This window comes from Plasmodium malariae (assembly GCF_900090045.1).
Source record: "Plasmodium malariae genome assembly, chromosome: 12".
NCBI lineage: Eukaryota > Apicomplexa > Aconoidasida > Haemosporida > Plasmodiidae > Plasmodium > Plasmodium malariae.
This window is the reverse complement of record NC_041786.1, coordinates 1,918,121-1,941,919: the sequence shown is the minus strand read 5'-3', so window position 1 is coordinate 1,941,919 and position 23,799 is coordinate 1,918,121. Positions and strand designations below refer to the sequence as shown.

The window sequence follows — 23,799 nt, the reverse complement described above, 5'->3', positions numbered from 1 at the left end:
TCATGATGACAAAGTTAAAATGTTTCCTTATCCACTTTTTTTTTTTTTTTTTTTTTTTTTTATGTGCAAAAGTAGAAAGAAAAAAGTATATAAACGAATAGTTTCACATAAAAGTCCTTATCCTTTTAAGTAATTTATCGTACTAATAATAAAATGATAGTGCTGCATAAACACATTTTATAATATTACTATAATTATAACAAAATGGTACGCAATTATTTTCCCTTCTATAACATTTACGCTTTTTCTTCTGTTATTTATATTTTAATGTAATAAGCATCTTTTCCCATTTTATTTTCTACATTTTTTTCCTGCTCTTACTAAATTTTCATATTAACGCATTGTCAATACATCACACCATGGATCTCTGCTTATTTTACTTATATTTCCCTCTGTATCCTATTTTTATAAATTCTTTATTATAATTCATTTGTTGTTTTGTCCTTTTTTCTTTTTTCCTTTTTATTCGGGCTTCCAATTATTGTGTATACAGCTAAATAAATATTACGTACGGCATATATTTTATATTTCTATGACACATATAAAAATATTGTTATGTATGCATACATGTATATATATATATATATATATAGATGTGTGCATTTCAGCATGCGTTGCTTTAAAATATGTAAAAATGTACTTTTGTATATCCCCTTTTTGCTCTACCCGAAAGTGAGCTCATAAATTATTCTTACTAATTTTTATTCAAAAAGAAGAAATATATTCGAAAAAATGGAGGAGGAAGTAAGTGAAGACTTTATAAGTGTGTGGATAGAGAATAAAATAAGCTTATCAAAATTTAATTTCACTAATCTATGGAATAATAGTTATAATAAGATAGTTCACAAATGGATGTATAATGTCAATTACAAAATATTATTTATATATTTAAAAGATTATAATGACATCAAATTAAGCTTCTCTTTTGATTTTCCTAACGAAGTAATAGACGAAACAATTGATGAATATATAATATTTTTAAAAATTAATAGTAAAAAAATAACATATGAAAATATAGATAACACAGTTTTATATAATAAGGTAAAATGTGAAATAAAAGAAAATATTTTAAATCTCATGGATAGAGTATTTATTCCCATGCTAGACATGAAAAATAACTCACCCATCAATATACAAAATGATTTTAACATTACTACCGTAGAATTTATGACATATATTACTCAGCTATTCTCTAAAAACAAGCTAATTTATTACCCTAAAATTTCTGTGGATCAAATTGAACTTTTCTCAACTGATAAAAATTACATTCAGCTCCTCGAAAAGTTACTGGATCATTGGATAAGTGACATTGAAAAGTTGTTCAAAAATGTAAAGCGCCAAAAAAAAAAAAATAAATAAGCACATGTTCAAATGTTAAAATGTACAAGTGAACAAATAGATAATCATATGGGCATATAGGCAGATAAACACATGTGAAAATAGTTATGCAATCTTAATTGTTATGTGTAAAATGATATCTGCGCAAAAGAATTATATGTTCACGTAACAGTAGAACAAATTAAGTTGTACTGTAAATATTGATAAACCCATTTTAGAGAGAAAAAAATTAACAGTTATGCAAATACCATTATTTTAGGAGTGTATTTCTAATATCATTTATTCTACAATCTATTTAAAAGTGTGAATAGTAGTTTTATTATATTTGTCATAAGAAATATTAACATGTTCCATGTGAACATAATTTATGATCATTATGTAAAAAAAGTGAAAAAAATGAAGAGAGCATTTACATAATTATATTATATAATATGATATATATGATAAATGTATTATTCACTATTATTAATTTGTAAATAAGACATTTTTGTTTAACATATTCTCCTACCCTCGCTTCATCCTCTAACTTCATTTGGATTTTACTCTTTTAAAATAAAATTTCTTCCATTTTATATTCATACATAACAGTTTTAATACAGAGATTTTTACTTTATGTGATATAACTTGCCTGAAGTTTTTCAGTTTTGCAATTTTAATAATTAGAAAATGAATTTTATTTTATTATTTTATTATTATGTTTTTTTATTTCTTGTTGAATAGTAATAGTATTTCATATATTTAATAATATAACTTCTAACTTTCGTTTTTCTTGCCTCTGTTGCAGTTTCGTATGCTTTATTGTAGAACTAAATTGTAACAAAATAATTAAACTAAAACTTAGAATAATTATTATTTTTACTCATGAATACAAAAATAGAATTTCCATACTGTGTCTATAACCCCCAAGCTCATATTACAATGTCTTAGATTAACAATATGTAGTTAAAAATTTTTATTTATATATTAGTATTAAAAGGCGTATCTGCAATGTTGGAAATTAAAACGAGAACTAGAAAAACTATAATAAAAAATTTTTACTTCTCTAACTTTTCCGCCAGCACGAGAATATGCATGTATACATATACATATATATATATTTATTTATTTTTTTACACGTTCCTAACGCGCTGCTTTTTTTTCTTGTGTGCAGATTTACGACAAGGAAATAAGCTACCTAACCTTGTGCGAGTACATAACAGATGTGGAGAAGAAGCACAGCATTTTAAAAGACCTCTTGCAAGAATTAAATTTGGACATAATAAGTTGTATCTTGAATATCCTAGATAGAAGTAATTGCATAAATGTAAAAAAGTATAACACGTTAATAGCAAGTATAAAAGAAAAATGTGCTAAATTAGAAGATAAACTAAAAGCACTGAAAATTTTAGAAGAACCTTTTAGGAGTTTAGAAGATAATGAGAGTATAGAAAATGTTTATAACATTTTACCTATAATTGTAAGTAGGTTAAAATTAATTTTTAACTTTTCAAAATATTATAAGGATTCGGATCAAATAAACAATTTAATAACACTGTTACTAAATGAATTTATTAAATCCTTACAAAATTACATTGATCTTTCAAAAATGTACACCAAAGAAGTTATAGAATTATCGGAGACTCTAGATGAATGTATTAATTTTGTTTCTTACTGGGATTATTTGATAAATATATCGTTCGGAAAAATGCAAGAAAAGAATGCATCGTTTGAATCCATCATGAATCAGATTAACCTGTCTAATGTAACATTTCAAACGCTTTAAATATATTCGCCTTTTATATATGTTACTGTTTAGGTTATGTGTACGAATGTTAGATCATTTTTTACACACCTGCACACAACAACAAATATGTATATATATATATATATATATGTATTTATACTTTCGTGCGATATTTTTTCTTTCCACCTTTTGTTAGATTAACGCCTTCAAGAATAAATGCATAGACCTTAAGGAGATATGCTTTGCGTGCGAACAATTTTTATTTAGTATTAAGGAAGAGGACATAAAAACGTTTAGCTATGAATACTACAACGTAATTAAGAAAGGATTTAACGATATAGAGTCCACATTCTTCAATGAATTAAATCGCATTCGAAATTTGGAGTATAACATTTTAAGTATAAGAAATAATGAATGGACTAATGATTTTAAAAAAACCAAAGAATTAATAAAAATGTTGGAAAGCATATTTATAAACTTAATTAAAATATCGTTCGAGAATTCTAGTAATATTGAAAACAGTATATTTTTATTTGATAAGTTTTATAACTTAGCAGTAACTGAAAATATAAAATCATTTATGAGCAAGAAAATAGTAGATATATGGAATAGTTTTATTAAATACATTGACTCATATTTTAAATATTTTAATAATTTTCTTGATAATCCATTCAATTACTTTTCTTATAATATAAGATATGAATATCATTCTTCTTGTATCATGCTTGCTAAAAATATCAATATAAAAGTGTATAGAATATTTGAAAAATTAAGTAAGCTTTTTTACATACCAAAAGTAAAAGAACAAGAAATAGCTTGCGAAAGATATTATAATTTTCAAAATTCTGTAAATATTTATATAAAACAAATTAATAATATGTGGATTAACGAACTGAAAACTATCGCCTCCAAGAAGAACAATTCTCTTGTTAACACACTGCTGGATAATTCAATTCTAATAAAAGTAAAAGACAAATATATAGAAAGTACATACAATATAGAAATTAAAAAGGTTTTATCTGAAGTTAATTTTTGGTTGAAGATAAAAGATGAACAAATATTTCTACCCAATGTAATTAATGAAATATCTTTTCATGAAGAAAGATTAAAAATATGTAAAGAGTATGTAAATAGACTAGTAAGAAATTATAACAATATCTGTATAATGCTAAATACCGATCAACATAAAATATTCGAATATGTTTTGAGAAATATATATAATAATATTGAAAATACTGTATTTAAATACAACTGGAATAAGGACAATATAAAATTGAATGTTCTATTTAATTTCCTTAATGAGTGTATTAACATCAAAACTATAATTGCAGCTTTTAAAGTTAACGATGAAAAAATAAAAGACATATTAAATGAGATAGAAAAGATATCTATAATTGCCATTGATGAAAAAAGAACCTATACCTTGGAAGAGTTTGAAGAAGAACAAAATATAAACATAGAAGGAATAAGGAGTATATTAAGAGATAAACATACAAATATTATAAAAATTTTGAAAGAAATACTTGTATATATTGAAAAATATTCTACAAAAAGCTTGAACTCTTTTAAGAGCTATATAGTGAATATTGAAAGAAATTTTCAAGAAAAATATTTTATATCTGTAAAAGTTTCTCTATATAATTACTGTAAATTATTGACCGATAAAATTAGTAATGATGAAGTGGAGAATTATCCACTATTTAAAATTTATATAAAATTAAATAAAAATAAAGAACTGATATATGACTTCTCACATCAGTCTGCAAAAAATCTTGCAGATGAAATTTATAAAAAAGCATCAGACATATTTTTTACCTTTCCAAAATTTAGTGTTATTATATTTAAAAATAGACAAAAACAAGTAAAAAAAAAATTAGCTTTTGCTTTTAATACCACTAATGCTAATGACAAGGATCAGCTGAATGATGTCAAAGATAACCAGATGAAAAAAAATGACAACAGTAATCAATGTACTAAATTACTAAGTCAAATAAATAATATATATGCTAATTTTATGGAAAAATTGAAGGAAAAGATTAAGTGGCTAAGGCATTATAACTTAAAACTTTTGAGCTTAAATGAAACTGAGCTGTTAAGTAACTTGCATTCTGCCGAGGACACGATGAAGTATGTTTATAACCAAATAAATGTCTTCAAAAATTTAGAGGAAAATATCAAGCAGGACATTGACAAGGTATGCACGAGAGGAGAGGAGAGAAAAAAAAAAAAAACGAAAATAATAAATAAAACAGTAAAACAGTGAAATAATAAAATAACGCAAAACACATTTTTGAATATTGCAGCACTAGTTTACTCAATTTCCCTCAACGGCATTAATTTAACCCTGTCTTTTAAATCAAAAAAAAAAAAAAAAATTAGTAGGAGCAATTTAGTTTAATCTTGTATTTTTTTTAATCTGTTTTGCTGTTCCTTCATCCTCTGTACTCCCCATACCTTTTTTTTTTTTTCTTTTTCGGTTTTACAGGAAATCATTTTGTTTATAGAAATAAACTTGAGTACACTAAAGGAAGAGCTACTGTCCGATTTTAGTAAATACAAAAACCTATTTTTGGACTATATCAGTGAGAAGTGTGGAAAAAAGCTAAATGAATTATACACCTTCTTTAAAGAAAATAGCACAAATTTACTAAAATCAGCGGTCGACATAAATGATCTAAAAGAACATAACTCGTTATTAGAACATTGCAATAAGAATTATATGAAACATAAAATGGAGTTAGATAAATTGGAGGCTGATTATTTAAAACTAATAGAATTGAAAGGTGAGTTAAAAGAAGATGAAATCATGAAATTAAAAACGGCATCAACCTTATCTGGAAAATTTGAAGCTTTACTAGTAGAAAGCAAAACAATGTACTTAGACGCGAAAGAAAAAATGAAGAACGAAGTTAAAAATTCATACAATGAGTTTAATAAATTATGGCAGAAAAAAAAATTGGTTTTCTATAAGGAAATGCCAATAAGTATAGATAATAACCCTGATGATGTTCTGAATATGATTAGCTTTTATGAAGAGGAATTGAAAAACATTAAAGATGCTCAAAATATTTTAAAGCATAAAATAATTTTATTTAATATAGATGATGTATGTGATGAGCAAATTAACGACATGGAAATAGACTTATGTCACTTAAAATCTATTTGGCAGATGATACGATTTTGGAATACCACTTTTGATTATATTAAAAATATCAATATATTTTTTTTATATGATATTTTAGGCGATCTTATTGTAATGATAAAGGAGTATAAGAAGCAAAGATTGTGCCATACACTATGCTTTTTAGAGGAGCAGAACACACTTGATGAGAGCTTATATATGTCAAATGATTATGCGGAGAGCAAAATGAATGAAAATGAAAATACCAGCTTAACGAATAATAAAAATGAGAAAAAAATAAAATGTGAAGTGGGAAAGGAAGTAGCTGTGCCTGATACGAAAAGTTTGAATATCAAAATATTTTTAAACCAAGTAAAAATGCAGTTCATAGATATTTTTGAGCTATTTTTAATAAATATAAAAAGAAGAAATACTTGGGAGATATATAAAGAGTTAAAAAATAATGTAGGTAAACTAAAATTTTCCTTATATCTTGTTGAAATTTTAACCAATGAATGTATGAAATATAGGCATTTTAAAGAAATAGAATTAAAAACTAATATTCAATGGAATCTTAATAATATAACATTGAATGATATTATAGAACATAAGTTATATAAAGAAATAAAATTTATAACGATTTTATATAATAACGCAGAGAAAGAATTATTTATAGAAAACAACCTAAAAAATATAATAAATAAATACGAAAATATGAAACTATCAGTGAAGAATAATAAATCTTCTTTTTTGATTCAAGATACAGATAACATTTTTAATAATATTAATGAGGACTTGTTCTTATTAAATAATATAAAAGTTTACAACTTTGATATAAATTTTTTAAAAAAGACAGAAAAATGGGAAGGCATATTAGGAAATCTGTACGACAATTTAGAAATTATTTATTTTATACAGAACAAAAACGAATATATAAAATCTATCTTATCCTGTTCAGAAGAAATGAAAGAAGAATTAAAAAAAATACATGAAGAATACAATGTATGTAATCAAAGATTTATTAAGGTTGTCAAAAGTTTTGAGAATTCGTATATATTGGAAAAAATTAATAACAATGATAATGTACATATTTTTTTACAAATACAAAAACAGCTAAATTTTATTGAAAAATCTTTAGAAAGTTACTTGGAAAAAAAAAAGAGTTCTTTTCCTCGATTTTACTTTTTGTCTAATAAAGAAATTTTGGAAATATTGGGAATACACAAAAATCCTATGATGCTAAAAAAGAAGATCGAAAAAATTTTTTCCTCTATCCATTCAATCGATTTTGTCTTATCTGAAAAAAAAATTTATTTTCAGAAAAATAACTCAAAGTGCATTTCTGTGAACGAATATAATTACAATAATCATCAAAATAATTATACAACAGGTTTTGCAACTAAAAAGAATGCCAAAAATTCATCTAATTTCTACAACAACGATAAATTAATTAACAAAGAAAGAGGACAAAAAGATGAAGAAAATGCTATAACAAATGAACATAACAATTACTTTACTTCAGATATGATCATTAACTCTTCGTCCTACTTTGACATTTATATTTATTCTCAATATGGAGAAAAAATAAAGCTTCAAAAGAAGATGCAACTAAATTATGAGTCATCCACTATTATATTAAATAAATTAGAAGAAAATATATATGAGACTTTGAAAGTAGACTTAGTAAATGTGCAACTACAATTAAAGGAAAAAAATTTTAAAAACTGGATTTTGAATAATCCGCAGCAGTTAGTTCTAGCGAGTAAATGCATAAATTTCACAAATGATTATGAATATTTTCTAATACAAATTAACAAAGGATCACACATTTTTGTAAATCAAATGAAAAATGAAAATCACAAGGAATTACTATTTTTAACGGAGTTAGTAAAAACTATAAAAGATAAAAAAAATTATATAAAAATCACTACACTCATAATGCTAGAAAGTTATTATAAAGATGTTGCAGAAAAATTGATAAAAAACAAAATGGAATGCAATGATAATTTTTTATGGATATGTCAGCTGAAATATATTTTATCCGAAGATGAAAATAATGAAAGTTTGAATTTTCAAAATACATTATTATCATGCACTGATTTGCTTGAGAAAAGTGACCATGTGCTTGTAGAAAATCAAACAAATAACATTTATAAAAAGAGTAGTAGTAGAAATGAATTATTAGATCAAGACTTATTAAATGGAAAAATTGTAAATGAAGCTAATAATACAATAAGTACAAAAGATAAAGGGGAAAAAAAAAAAAAGAAAATAGAGGATTTTTCATCTACAAAATTAATGAATGGTAAAAGTAATGTCACTAAAAAAGAGGAGAATGAGAAACAGAAAAAATCTAATGAAAATAAAAATGGAAATAAGGATTTCACTAATTCAAATACAAGGAACAAAAAAAGTATAACACCAAATGGGAAAAGTGTTAAGCAAATAATAAATTCTATCAAGAAAAATAGTTTACACCCAAATGGTAAAAAAAACTCATGTGAGAAGGATGTTGAGCAAAAGGAGAAGGAAGAGGGGAAAAAACAAAAGGAAAAGAAATGCAATAAAGAGCAATGCGAATATAAAGATGACAGTCTAAATGAAGACCAGGATGTAGGAAATAATACAGAAAAAGGAGAAGATGAAGAAAAGGAAGATGACTTGGAAAAGTGTAAGGATTTTTACATAGAGGAGGATATAGACAGAGAGGAAGATACTGATAATGAGGACGATTTTTACATAGAGGAGGATATTGACAAACAGATTGATACTGACATAGAGGAAGATATTGACGAAGAAGAGGATTTTAACATAGAAGAGTATATTGACATAGAAGAGGATAATGACATAGAAGAGGATATTGATAGAGAGAATTATCTTGATCCGGATAAAGACGTTAAAAAGAACGAAAACTTTGAGGCCGATGAAGAACAGGAAAAACGCAGTATTGACTATCGTGAAGAAAAAGACAAAGAAAAAGAGGCGAATGTATCAAGAGTAGCAAAGAGAGGAATTTTAATGAAAAGGAAAAAGTCGATAAAAGATCATATACTAGGTGAAGGTGATAATACAATTGTAAAAGATATGAACAAAACTGATGATATAAATACCTTGGATTTAACTAATAAAAATAACAAACAACTTAAATATCTTAAAACTATAAATTTAATGCTAAACAAATCCATGACATTATATTTACAATATTTTAATAATAAAAGAAAGTATTGTTACGAATATCAAGGAAACACTACTAGGTTAGTTATTACACCATTAACCGAAAAATGCTTTTATTCTTGTTTATTTTCTTTAGATAATTTTTATGTAAGTGCTATAAAAGGAGAAACAGGAGTTGGCAAAAGTGAGACGATTAAAGATTTTTCAAAAATGTTTGGTACTAATATTATTTCAATTAATTGCAATAATAATAATACTACAAAATATATAGGAAATATTTTATCTGGTATATTACAATCTGGATTTTGGTGCTGTTTTGATGAATTTAATAGAATAGATGAAAATGTTATTGTCATAATTGTAGAGCAATTTAGATGTATCAAACATATTTTACAAAAATTTGCATTTAATAATAGTAGTAATAGTAATGATGGTGATGAACCTAGATATGCAGATTATGAAAACATCTCTTCCTACCACCATAAGTCAAAATGGAAATTATGTAATGATGAAAATAATATGACTACTAATTCGTTTGGCACATTTTGTAACGACTACAATGAACTGTCTTTTTTAGAAAAAAAAAAGAACACACCTAATTTTACAAACGAGCATTCAAATGAACCTAACAGTACAGCTCAAAGGAACGATATAAATAATAATAATATCGAATCAAAAAGCAAATACGAAGATGAGAGCACGAAGATCACTGACAAGAGCTGCTTTAATAAATCATCTGAATATAATGAGGCAAAAGATGTTTATGTTACTGAAACTAGCAGCGTGAACAACAGAGCTAGTAATAACAGGATGAGTAATAACAAATGCGCTTTTTTTGAAGGACAACGTATTAAAATAAAGAACACTTGCTCCATATATTTAACACTGTGCAAGAAAAATGACAACTGTATATATTCGCTGGAAAATTATAACAACGTTATTCAAGAATTTTGTTTTAAATTACCAAATTTTTATCTAATATGTCAATTCTCTTTAACTTCTATAGGTTTTAAAAATGCAAAAAAGTTATCAAAGAAAATTAATGTATGTTACAGTTTGCTATATGAATTTTTATCTAAGCAAAAACAATATATAATTGATTTAAGGGAAATGAAAAAGTTTCTTAATTTAGTGTCAGAAGATTTTACAGTTAATAGTAGAACAAAAAATGAAGAAGAGATTATATATGATGCTTTGGTAGAAGCCAATGAATCAAAGTTATTAAAAGATGACTTACATATATTTTACAGATTTCTGAAAGAATTATTTCCATTAGTAAAAAATAAACAAGCAAAAAATAAAAATAATGATGCATCTGTTAAAATAATTACAGGTATAATGAAAAATATGGGATACACAATAAATGATTATTATATAAAAAGCATATTAAAATTGCATAAAATAAAAAAAACAAACAAAGGAATTGTCTTGGTGGGAAAATCATGCACCGGTAAAACTAGTATCATAAATATTTTTAAGCATTTCTGCGAAATTCTGAAAAGCGCAAAGATAATAGTAAGTTCTACAAAAACAACAGGTACTTCTACTGTTACTAGTGCTACTGACATTACCGCAGAGGAAGAAAGCTATGACGCAATGTTGTTACATAAAGGTAATTATAACAATTCGTATGAGCACGATTCTGATATTAATAAAAATAAATTAAATAATTACAATGATGATTATGCAAACTCAAATAAAATAAGCATCATACCTACACATTCGCAAATGGCAAATAAAGGAACATATGAGAGTTATAATTTGTTGTACCCTAATAATTTGTTCTACAACAAATATAAGAACCAAGGGAATGCAAATATGATTACAAATAATATAGCTACGAAAAAATTGAGTAAAATAAGTAGTACCCATTCTATACAAAGTAAAAATTCTTCTGGAACATTGCTCGATTTTTCAAATAAAAATAAACATAGTACAGACATGAATAATAATTCTATTGATATAACAGTTTTTAATCCCATGTCCACTGACTTAAGGAAATTGTATGGTTACTATAACTTTGAGAAAGAAATTTATGAAGATGGTATATTTTCATTAATAATGAAAAAGTTATTTGATGATAATACCCCCAATGAAAAATGGCTAATTTTAGATGGGCCTATAGATACATTAACAGCTGAACCGTTACATTCTTTGTTAGATGAAAATAAGGTGTTAACATTTATAAATGGAAATAGATTAAAATATACAGATAACGTATTTATATTTTTTGAAATAGAAAATTTGAAAAATTGTACTCCGTCTTTTATTAGTAGATCTAAAATAGTTTATATGAATGAGGAAGAGTTTAACTTTGAATGGATCATCGATAGCTATTTACAAAATAATTTCTTCAGTTTAGAAGAAAAAAATTTGGTTCAAGGATTTTTTAATAAGTATATTAAAAAAATAATGAATTCTAAGAAAAATAAATTTAATTTAATTATTGATGTAAGTGATGCAAATATTATAATATCTATTTGTCAACTTTACGATATGTTATGTAATTTATATGATAAAAATTTTCCAAGAAATATGAACCCTTCCCTTTGCTTAGAAAAATTATTTCTTCAATCTATTATATACACTTTTTCTAATATTTTATGCCCTAAAAGTAAGGAATTACTAGATCATTTAATTAAAAGTATAGATAGTACCTTTCCACATTTGAACACTATTTTTGATTACACAATAAGTAAAAACAATTTCAGCTGGGTTTTGTGGGACGAATTAATTACAACTAACCATAATTTTCTTCCAAATGTGAAAGAAAATTTTTTTTCTTATGAAAATTACAATTTTAGTAAAAACGATAGTAATATGAAATATATGAATGTGAGCGCAAACCAGTTGAATGAAACGTTAAACCAAGAAACTAATTTTAATAAAATTTTCTTGAATAGTAATTTACAATTTAGCAAAAATTTTAACAAATACACAATTAATTATAATAATCTGTTTAGTGATAGTAATAATAAAGATACCTTAAACAATGTGTACCAAACATATCATTCCAATTTTATGTCATCTAATGAAAACAGTATAAATGATATGAACATGTTAGACAATTACCATATGTTTAGTAATTATTCCGAGCATAATATTTATTCGAATAACAACTATCTTGATTCTACTGCTTTTAACAGTTACAGTAAAAATATGTCCAACAATTATTTTTCGGATAACAGCTTTTCAAATAATAATTTTTCTGATAATATATTATCCTATAGAAATATTAAAAATGGTAAAAATAAATTCCCGGATGAGAAAAGAAATAACAATAAGAATAATAATAACTGTAATAATAATAACAATAATTACAATGTTGATAATGATGAGTATAACGTCCTCAACCACAATTTTATTCAAAGCTATAATAAATCATCGTTAAAAGATATCTATAATCAAAAGAAAAATATAGGTGAAAACAACATGCAAAAAACAAAACAACAAAAATATTTTCAACAGAAATTTAATGACAATATATATGTAGACAATGTAGAATCTTTGAGAAAAAAAAATATTATTAACATATTAATGTATAACAAAAAGAATATACTACTAATAGGAAATAAATTTAGTGGAAAAACCTTTTTTATGAAGTACAATATATTACCATATATTAAAGAAGATATATCAAGTTATTATATCTTCATCTCAAAATTATATAACTCGAACAAACTAGAAAAAAAAATTGAAATGAATGTAGAAAAGAAATGCAGAAATATTTATAAGCCAATAGGAAATAAGAGGTCTCTATATTTTATTTTAGATGATTTAAATAGTCTTCAAAAATATGATAATTCTTATTTTAACGGCCTTAATTCTACTACTACTTCTACTAACAAATTATTGTTTGATTTTAACTATGACATAAAATATGAGTCGAAAAATAACAGTTATAACAGCTGCAAAAGCAATCTTAATTATCACGATAAGTCAGCCCCCAATACAAGCATTTTAGAATTTCTCAACCAATTTATCGACTATAATATGTACTATAACAGAGACAACGGTTCTGTAAAAAATGTGGAGAATTTATTTTTCTTTTTAATATATGGAAATAATAAAAAATACATTTCATCATTTAATAGAAAACTAATAAACAGATTGCATATTGTTCATTTAAATGAAATGGATGAAGTAGTTATAAAGAATACATTTCATGTTTTCTTAAGACATAAATTTTCTAATTTTCATGAAGTCATAAAGAATTTGTCAGAACCCCTTTCCTTGGCAACTGTTCGATTATTTTTTGATACAGCAAAATATTTTAAGGCAAATTTAAATTGCTATCACTACTTTTTTCATTTAAAGCACATATTTAAAATAATTAAAGGTATATATTTGTCAGAAGCTCCTATATATGAAGAAAAAGAAAGTGTATTAAGATTATGGTGTAATGAATGCTTTCGAGCTATAAGTGATCAATTAATTTTAAAAACTGAAAAGAAAAAGTTTAAAAATATTTTAAAAAATATTTTACATAAAAAGTTTTATGTTGTGTATAATCATTTGTTTCCTAATAAAAAAAACTTTTACTTTTGCTCTTACAATTTCCATGACACAAAAAATGAAAACCCCTATTTCTTCTACCAACCAGTGTTTAATGAAAATGTTTTAATGGAATTTTTCAAAAACGTTATATCCTCTTATAATACATTTGTTGTCTGTAATTATGATAAGAAGAAAAAAGAGTATTTCAAAAGTTATAATATGGTTGTTGATTCTCCTGATGAGGAAAAAAAAGGTTTTCTATTAATGAATGGACAAAAGAACTTAACAGAAAACAGCATATACGAAATGTTCAGAAGTGAAATAAATCACAGCGAAAATAATGTAGGTTCGAATGACAACATAAATGGTAACACAAATGATAATGCAAATTATAATACTAACGACTTAAAAGGGGCTGTGGGAGCTTATTTAGATATATCGCAAAAAGTATCAAAGGAAATAGAAATATTAGTAAATAAAAATGATAATGATTTTAATAACATAAATACTCCTATAAACTTCATATTATTTAAAGAAGCTATGTTAAATATTTGTAAATTTTCTAGAATTTTTCTTTTCGAAAATGAACATTTTATCTCTATTGGTGACAGTGAATCGGGAAAATTTACTTGTTGCTTAATCGCATGTTTTATATATCAAATTAAAATTAGCGTTATTAAGAATTTATATTATGGAAATGCAAATTTGGTTAAACCTGAAGAGCAACGTGCAATTCTAGATGATGTGTTTAATAAGGATCATTCCATGAAGGAAATTTCAATCGTTAATTATATGAGTTCTTCGAAAAACGGAAAGAGTAATGAGGAAGCAACAGAAATGAATAAAGAAACAGAAATGAATAAAGCAATGGAAGTGAATGAAGCAATAGAAGTGAATGAAGCAATAGAAGTGAATGAAGCAATAGAAGTGAATGAAGCAATTGAAGTGAATGAAGCAATTGAAGTGAATGAAGCAATTGAAGTGAATGAAGCAATTGAAGTGAATGAAGCAATTGAAGTGAATGAAGCAATCGAAATGAGTGTACTATCTGGAAAAAAGGATAAAATAAATATAGAAGTGACAGATCATGGAAATAAAATGATTGAACAAAACAGAAGGAACAAAACAATCGAAGTAGGAGAACATGAAGAGCTGCAGGAAGAACATTTGAGTAAAAAAGCAGATTTAGACAATTTCAATAATGATAAGCCGAATGGAAGGAAGTATAAAAACAGAAATTTGAATGATAGAATGCTAAATGAAAATAGGGAATGGAATAAATTAAATGTAGAAAAGGAAGATTCAAGTAAATTAAATATAAATTCCTTAAATTATAGTAATAATATTTCAGTAGTAGAAAAATTAAAATGCAACTATTTTATAAAAAAATTTAAGGATGCAATTTTTAACTGCTACAAGAACGAGAAAAGATGTGTTCTTTACTACTTAGATGATAATATGAATGATGATATTTTAGAATTTTTACATGAGCTGTATAATAATGAGAATTTAATAAATATTTTTAATAGTGAAGAAATAGCATATTTAAAAAATATATTCCTACAAAACGAAATAGGCTTTAAACATTTTGATACCCTAAATGAAATGGTTGAAGAGCTAATTAAAAGAAATTATCATTATGTTCTGTTTACTTCTCTAAAGAGTAAAATGTTTAGAAAAATATCTAATGAGTACAGTGTTATATTAAAAAATTCCACAGTAAATTATTTCTTCCCTTGGAAAAATACCTCCTATAATATAATTGCTCAAGAGACACTTAAAATAAATAACTTAAATATTGATGTATTTAGTAAGTTACATTACACAGCAATAAAAATGTTTGAAGGAATATTCTTACATCTCCAAGAAAAGGTAAGTATGGAGAAAATGGGAAATCAATTTTTTTTAAATGATTTCTTTACACATATGGATAGTAGTAAAAACTATCCATATAAAAATATAAATGAAAAAAAAAACAACATACCTAAACAAGAGGAAAAAAATAAAAAATACGAAGTGAATCACACAACGATTAAGTCGAAGAATACACAATTAAGTGATAGCAAACAATATATGCAGATAAATAATAGTCTACAAATAAATACAAAAGAAAGTTGCAATATACATTCTAATCAAACAAAAAGTATCATGCAAAGTAAAAAAACTATTAGTGATGGAACAGAGGAAAATACAATAGAAGGAGAAAACAAAAATGAGGAAGATGAAGAAAATTATATTAAATACATAAAAAATTCTAAAATAGTAGAGGATAAACTTAACATACAGAAATACATTAACTTTAAACATTTTTTAAAATTTTTGAAAATTTTCGAATACATATACAAAAAGAAATCAGAAGAAATGAATAATCAAGAGAAGAAAATTAATATAGCACTAAGCAAATTAGCTGATGCGAGAAATGAAATTGAAGAAATGCAAATTCAACTGAGTCTTCAAAAAGAAAATATATCTAAAAAACAAACAGAATGTGCACAACTATTAAAAGAAATAGAAGAAAAAAAAATAGAATCTAATGAAAAGAAAATAAAAATTCAAGAAGATAACATCAGAATATCGAATGTGGAAATAGAAACTCAAAAGTTAGCTGAGGATGCAAGAAAAGATTTACAAAACGCTATACCTGATCTAGAAGTTGCTACACAATCTTTAGAACAATTAGACAAAAAAAGTATTTCAGAAGTAAAGGCTTACACAAAACCACCTGACGTAGTTATGCAAACTTTGTCAATAGTCATGATCATTTTAAATAAAACCCCTAGTTGGGAACAAGCAAAAATTGAACTAGGTGAAGCAAATTTTTTAAGTAAATTAAAATCATTTGACAAAGACTCTATTTCAGATAAAACATTAAAAAAAATTGAAAAATTTACAAAAAACCCCATATATTCACCAAAAGCAGTAAAAAAAGTTTCTTCCGCTACAGGTGCTTTGTGTATGTGGGTACATGCATTGAAAATGTACGCAGAAGTCTATAGGGAAGTGGCACCTAAAAGATTAAGATTAAAATTAGCTGAAGAGCTACTAAGTGAGAATAGAAAAGAATTGCAAGTGGCAATGGAACAACTGAATGAAATTGAGAAAACATTATTACATTTACAAGAACAACATAATGAAAGTACAAAAACAAGTAATGAGTTGAGTAAATCATATGAGGAATCATGTGTACGAATTGAAAATGTGGAAAAAATATTTTTTAATTTAATGGATGAAAAAAATAGATGGGAAAAGTATGTTAAAGATAATGAGCGTATTAAAAAGTGTATTTATGGTGAATCTATTTTATCTTCTTTTTTTCTGGTGTACACCGGTTTATTAAATTATGAAGATAGGAAATATTTAATTTATGATACTTGTATAAATTTATTAGTAAAAAATAATATTTTTGTTAACTCAAATTTTAATGTAGTTGATTATTTTATTGATCCAATTCAATCCTTAGAATTTAATATTAACTTTTTATCAAATGATATATATATGAAAGAAAATTCTATACTTATTAATAATAATTTCAGTGCTACTTTAATAGTTGATCCTCATTATCAGGTAGCCAACTGGATAAAGAGAAGTTACAATAATAGTGACAAAATATTACAAATTTCAGATTTTCATTCTTCAGATATATTTTATAAAATTATATACTGTATGAATAAAGGAACGGCTTTATTGATAAATTATATTAATGAACTGGAAGATATATTACTCTTAACAATTAAGAGGTATAATAAATTTGTTTTAGATAAAGAAAACAATTGTCTACTTGATATGAGGGTGCATTATTCTACAAATGACTTGTTAATAAAAAAGTACATAAATAGAAAGAAAAAGATGTGTAGCAATTGCGCTGGTAATAATACCAGTAATAACACCAGTAATAATACCAGTCATAATACCAATAATAACACCAGTAATAATACCAATAATAATACCAATAATAATACCAATAATAATGCCATTAATAATACCAGTAATAATAGTAATAATAATAATAGTAATAGTAGTAATAGTAAGATGTCTTACGAAGAAAAAATATATTGTATGAAGTTGGAGCTACTAAATAATATAAGTATTCACAAAAACTTTAAATTATTTTTAGTTTCTAATAAGAACTGCTTCGATTTAGATAGATTATTTTACACCTTGACTAGCGTTATTGTATTTAAATTAAACAAAGAATCTTTGGACAATATTCTATTAAACGTTATTGTAATGAATGAACAGAAGAATTTAGGATATGAAAATAAAGAATGTCTAATGCGTCTTGTTCAAGTTAAAAAGGAAATAATAAAATTAGAGAACAACATTCTAGAACATATAACTAAAAGTGAAAATAAAATTACGGAAGATGATAATTTGATTAATATTCTTTTAAAATCTAAATTAGAAATAGATGAAAAGAACGGATATTTGGAAGAAATAAATGACACACTTAGCAGAATGAACATGAACAAGAATGTTTTCAAACCTTTAGCAAAAAAAGCATCTATACTATTTACCATTTTAAATGATTTGAAATATGTAAATAATTATTATCAGTTTTCCTTAGAAAATTTTATCTCCTTTTTTACGTATCATATATCTAATTTTAAAAAAAATAACACAGCAGTATCTTCTTCACCAGTTGAAAGACAAGAAATATTATTTAATAGCTACTTTTACGAATTTCTAAAATATACCAAGATCTCCTTAGCAAGTAAGCATCATTTATTTTTTATTTTTTATTCCTTATGCAAGATTATGGTTTTCGAAAATAAAATATCTCAAGAGGACTACAATTTTTTTATATTTGGGGTTCAAAATAACAATGAAAATGTGCACACAAAGTATTTGAAGATATATATGGCAGATGAAAAAGATAATTATGCTGCAAATGATAAGCGAAGTGCTTATCATAAAAGAAAAAAAATATATATTAGTAAGAAAAAAAAGAAAAAGCATAGTGGTGCAAAGGATAATAAAAATGAGCAAGAAATAGGGAAAAATATTTCTGATTCTTACAACTATGTAGATGATGAACGAGTTAATAATAATGAAAATGAGGAGGAGGATCAGGAGGAGGATGGAGATGAAGAAGACGATTATTATGATGCGGAAGAAATTGAAAGTGATGATAATGAAGCCGATGATAATGATAATGACAATGATAATAATAATGACAATTACAATGACAATAATGGAGGTGATAATGAAGATAATGCAAATGGTAGTGAACAAGACGAAGGAGAATATTATGATAATGTTGACATAAAAAATGATGAATTTGAATTAGGAAAAAAAAGGAACTTCCAAGAGAAGAAGAATATTAATGTTGGGGAGGTTGATCAACCAAAATGTAATACTAACACAATCAACAATAAAAGGAAAAGGAAGAACTCGAAGAAGAAATATAATTCCAATGATAAATTATCAGATGAGTATATGGAACTTGATAGTAATGACTTTTCAGAATTTAGTAACACGAATTATAATAATGATACTACAGCAAACGAGGAGAAAGCTTTAGAAGTCCTTAATCCAGGGAATGATTGGATTAGCGACGAAAAATGGAGATATTTATTAGATATTGAAAAATTGAAAAACTTTGAAGGTTTCATTAATTCTTTCATTAAATCAATTAGAGAATGGAGAAGATGGTTTAATTTCTTAGAAGTAGAAAATTATGTACTACCAGATGAATGGGAATTCAATTTAAATTCTTTCCAAAAATTAATTATAATTAAAATTTTAAGACCTGATAGATTAAATAAGGCTATAGAAAATTTAGTTTATGCTAATATTTCCTATAATGATATAGATGTAGATCACATGAATTTTGAATACATCTTAGGTCCTTCTAAAAATATTGAACCACTAACTATTATTTATAAGCACAACTATGATCCTTTTCAATATGTATATAACTATGCTCGTGATAATAATCAGAAGCTTAAAAATTTAACCTTAACAAATCAAAATATTAATTTCATATATAATTATCTTATAGATGCAATGGAAAATGGGCACGTTCTTTTTATATCAAATTTACACAATTCTATAGAAAAATTACAAAAATTAACAAAAATAATTGAAAATGTGTTCAGTGCGAGTACTACTTCTTGTTCATTATTTAATACTAGTTCTGATGAAATGAAATTTGATGCACATGATCCACCAAATCCTTTATATGTCCAAGCAAATATAGCAGAAGAAAGGAGAAAAGGGGAAGAAGTTACATCAATATACAATGAGAAAAACAAAAAGGTAGAAGAAAAATATAAAAAAATTTCAAGTAATAAGCAAAATATAGTAATAGAAGCGCAGGAGGAGATAACAAAAGAGCAAAAATCGAATGAAGATAAAATAATTAAAAATGTAAAAAGACAGGAAATCATTTCTTTAGAGAGCGGTGATCATGTAGAAAGTGTAGAATGCTATAATGCATTGATAGACGAAGAATACAGTAATTTATATGTGGATAATTTGAATCATTTATTATTAAAAAGAAATAATAGAAAACTAAGGGTTCATCCAAAATTTCGTCTGTTTTTATCTTCTCTGCCTAATGAAAAATTTCCATCTTCTTTATTACAAAAAAGTATTATTGTTATTTTAGAGGAAGCCCATAATATAAAAAAGAGTATTTCTATATTATTTAAAGAACAATGGGCATTAGAAGAAAATAAAAATATTCAGTTAATTAAGTATAAAAAGTTAATGCTATGTTTATTTTGGTTTCACTCAATTTTAAACAACAGAAAGAAGTTTTATAATTTAGGATGGAATAGCGAGAATTATTTTTTTAGTGATAAGGATGTGATATTTAGTAAGTATATTTCAGAAATATTTTTTAATAAAAATGTAAAGGAAATATATTGGCCTTATTTCCATTATTACATTTGTGATATAATATATGGTTCCAAAATTATTGATTTTTTTGATAAGGAACTGTTAAATATATATGCAAAAGAATTTTTTAACAACAATATATTTAAAGGAAAATATATTTTTTCTAGCTCCATAAATTATTACATACCTAGTGACATTAGTAATGAAAAGCTTCTAAGTAATTATCTCAAGGAAATTCCACATAATGATAATGTAGAAATATTTGGTCAGAAACCATACTCCGAAATCCCATTCAATTCCCTTGCATCTGAAGAAATTATTACATTATTATTTCACGTAAACTCGTTGCACTTAAATCAATATCATTTTCAGAACACTACTTCTTACAATATTAATGAAAAAGAAGTCTATTCTTTCACTAAAACGTTACTGAAAAACTTACCTCATGAAATATATATAGACGAATTAATGAAGAAGCAATATATTCAAGAGCAGTACATTTACGTAAATCTGATGTATCAAGAAATATACAAGCACAATTTAGCTCTAAGGAAAATTCGCAGTTCCCTCAACAAGGTTCAATGCGGTAAGACCTCAGAAAAAAATAAAACAGCACCAGTGGTGAGATTAGCAGTACTAGTAGTAATGGTAGCAGTAACGGTAGTAGTAATGGCAGCAGTAATGGCAGTAGTAATGGTAGTAGTAATGGCAGTAGTAATGGTAGTAGTAATGGCAGCAGTAATGGCAGTAGTAATGGTAGTAGTAATGGTAGCAGTAACGGTAGAAGCAACACTAGCAGTAACGGTACTGGCATGAGAAACACATTGCACCACTGCTACAAACATGTTGCAATTGTCTAAGCTTATACACATGAAAAAAAAAAGTAGCATGTAAATTTGTCATTTTCATGCATATCGATATTTATTCATACCTATTTACTAAACGATGCAGCTTTAAAAGGAGAAATAGTCATAAATAAAAAAATCTACGAAATTATAAGATACTTAAGTGATGAACTAGTTCCTGAATCATGGAAGACGTTTTATGTTTCAAAAAGAAGACTCCTTGATTTTTTCCAAGACTTAAATGAACGAATAGATCAATTAAATGAGTGGTGTATTCATGGGAACTTACAAATTCATTGGCTGGGAGGTTTTTGTAACCCCAAGAGTGTTTTAAAATATATTTTACATGAATATTCTAAAAAGAACGAAGCTAGTCATGAATTAGTAACGTTCGAATGTACATCTATAAGCAAGTCCGATGAAGCTAAGATAAAAAGTCGTAGTATTGATGAAGGTATTTATATAAAGAATTTAATTCTGCAAGGTGCAAAATGGGATTTTATAAGTCAGACATTAATCGAAATGGACAATAATAATTTATACTTTATTATTCCAATAGTTTATCTTAAAGTTGTGTTAAAAAAAAAAAATAAAAACGACAAAGACAATGACATATATAATTGCCCTCTATATATGTGTCAAGAAAAGAATGTCACTGATATTAACGAGAACTATTTGATTCAGGTACTTTTCCGTCTTATTTTTTTGTACATATGCGTTTTAATACATATGTGTGGCTGACTTTAAAATAGTTGATATTAAGAAAATATGAATATAAATGTAATATATACCTATGTTACATGCAATATTACCAATAAATATATACATCAGTTTACACTTTTACAAAAATATTGTTTCACCGGAATGCGTTTAATGAATCTCAATTGGGTGTTGCAAATACAAAGAATTAAACGATTCAGTACACATCCCGTATTTTCTATAAAATTGTTTTACTTCAAATTCGTCTATGTGAATTATATAACAGATATAATAAAAAATATATCTTTCTCTTTTTTTTTTTTTTTTTTGTTCATTTATAGGTTGGATTACGCACTGGTTCTAAAAATCCATCTGAATGGGGTAAACTCGGAGTTCGCTTATTTTTAACAAATGAGTGTTAAAAATAAAGTAAAAATGATACACAAACTTAAGTATATATGTACGTATGCGCACATATACTTCTATGTGAACATCTAAGGATATGCGCATACAATGTAAAATGTAACCCTTTTAAAAGATGTGCTTTTATTCTCATATTAATATAATATTCCACAAAAAAACTATAATGGATGCGCTTATAATTTATTAGTATGTTTACTTGAATGAAAAAAAAAAGAAAATTTATTATTTTTTTGTTGCTCGTAAATTTTATAATATACAAATGCTTTATTCGTTTGAAATATTTTATTTCAATATTTTACGTAATGGGAATTCCTGAATAAAAAAATTTCTTTTCCCTTTTAAAGCAATCAACACAAATACTTTTGGATTATTTTACGAAATTTTTCTTTTTTAAATATTTATATACATTATATATGAATAAATATATTTATATTCTTTTTTTTTTTTTTTTTTTTTTCCCTTATGCTTTTGGAGTGACTAAGGGGATTAACATATTAACCTATAACAGGCTAAATCTTTTGCAAAATTTACATATAACTGAAATATATATATATGTACACAGTGAACGGTTAAAAATTATATTTTCATTCGTATGTTCATAAAAAAATATAAAAACATATGATATGCATAATATATAAATCTATTTGTAACGAAAAATTCGTAGAGAGTTCGTGTTGTGTATAAATAATAATGAATATAAATAAAGGGAACCTTTAAGGCAAGCACTAAATATTTATTCTTTAGCATAAGTTGCTCGTATTTTTTTTGCATTCTTCCTTCTTTTTCATATAAAAAGAAATCAAGAGAAAAACACGCTGCTTTAGGTATACAGTATATAAGAGTATACAATGAGCAATAATATATACATAAATGTATAATTACAATCTACATGTTTACATATATATATATATATATATATATACATAATATAATACAATAATTTATATATACGTAAAAATTATTTTTTCTCTGAAAAAAAAGGGTATTTTTTAAATGCTTTAAAAAGTATTGGAATAAATAATGATACCAATATATAAATTTTATAAAGCAGAATAAAAAATATAATTAAAAGGAAAAATTGAAAAAATTAAATAATTGAACTGAAAAAGTTGAAACAATTTAAAAAATTTAATACA

At 25.2% G+C, this 23,799-nt stretch overlaps 1 protein-coding gene across 1 annotated transcript; it reads left to right on the top strand.

The window, feature by feature from the left end:
* Window positions 1-732: 732 nt before the first annotated feature.
* Window positions 733-22,662, top strand: PmUG01_12051100 (dynein beta chain, putative; the record flags this gene model as incomplete). The annotated part of the gene is made up of 6 exons (XM_029006731.1): window positions 733-1,329; window positions 2,489-3,079; window positions 3,258-5,255; window positions 5,547-21,282; window positions 21,648-22,225; window positions 22,582-22,662. 6 exons carry the CDS (start codon window positions 733-735, stop codon window positions 22,660-22,662), a joined length of 19,581 nt encoding a protein of 6,526 aa, XP_028863191.1.
* Window positions 22,663-23,799: the final 1,137 nt, after the last annotated feature.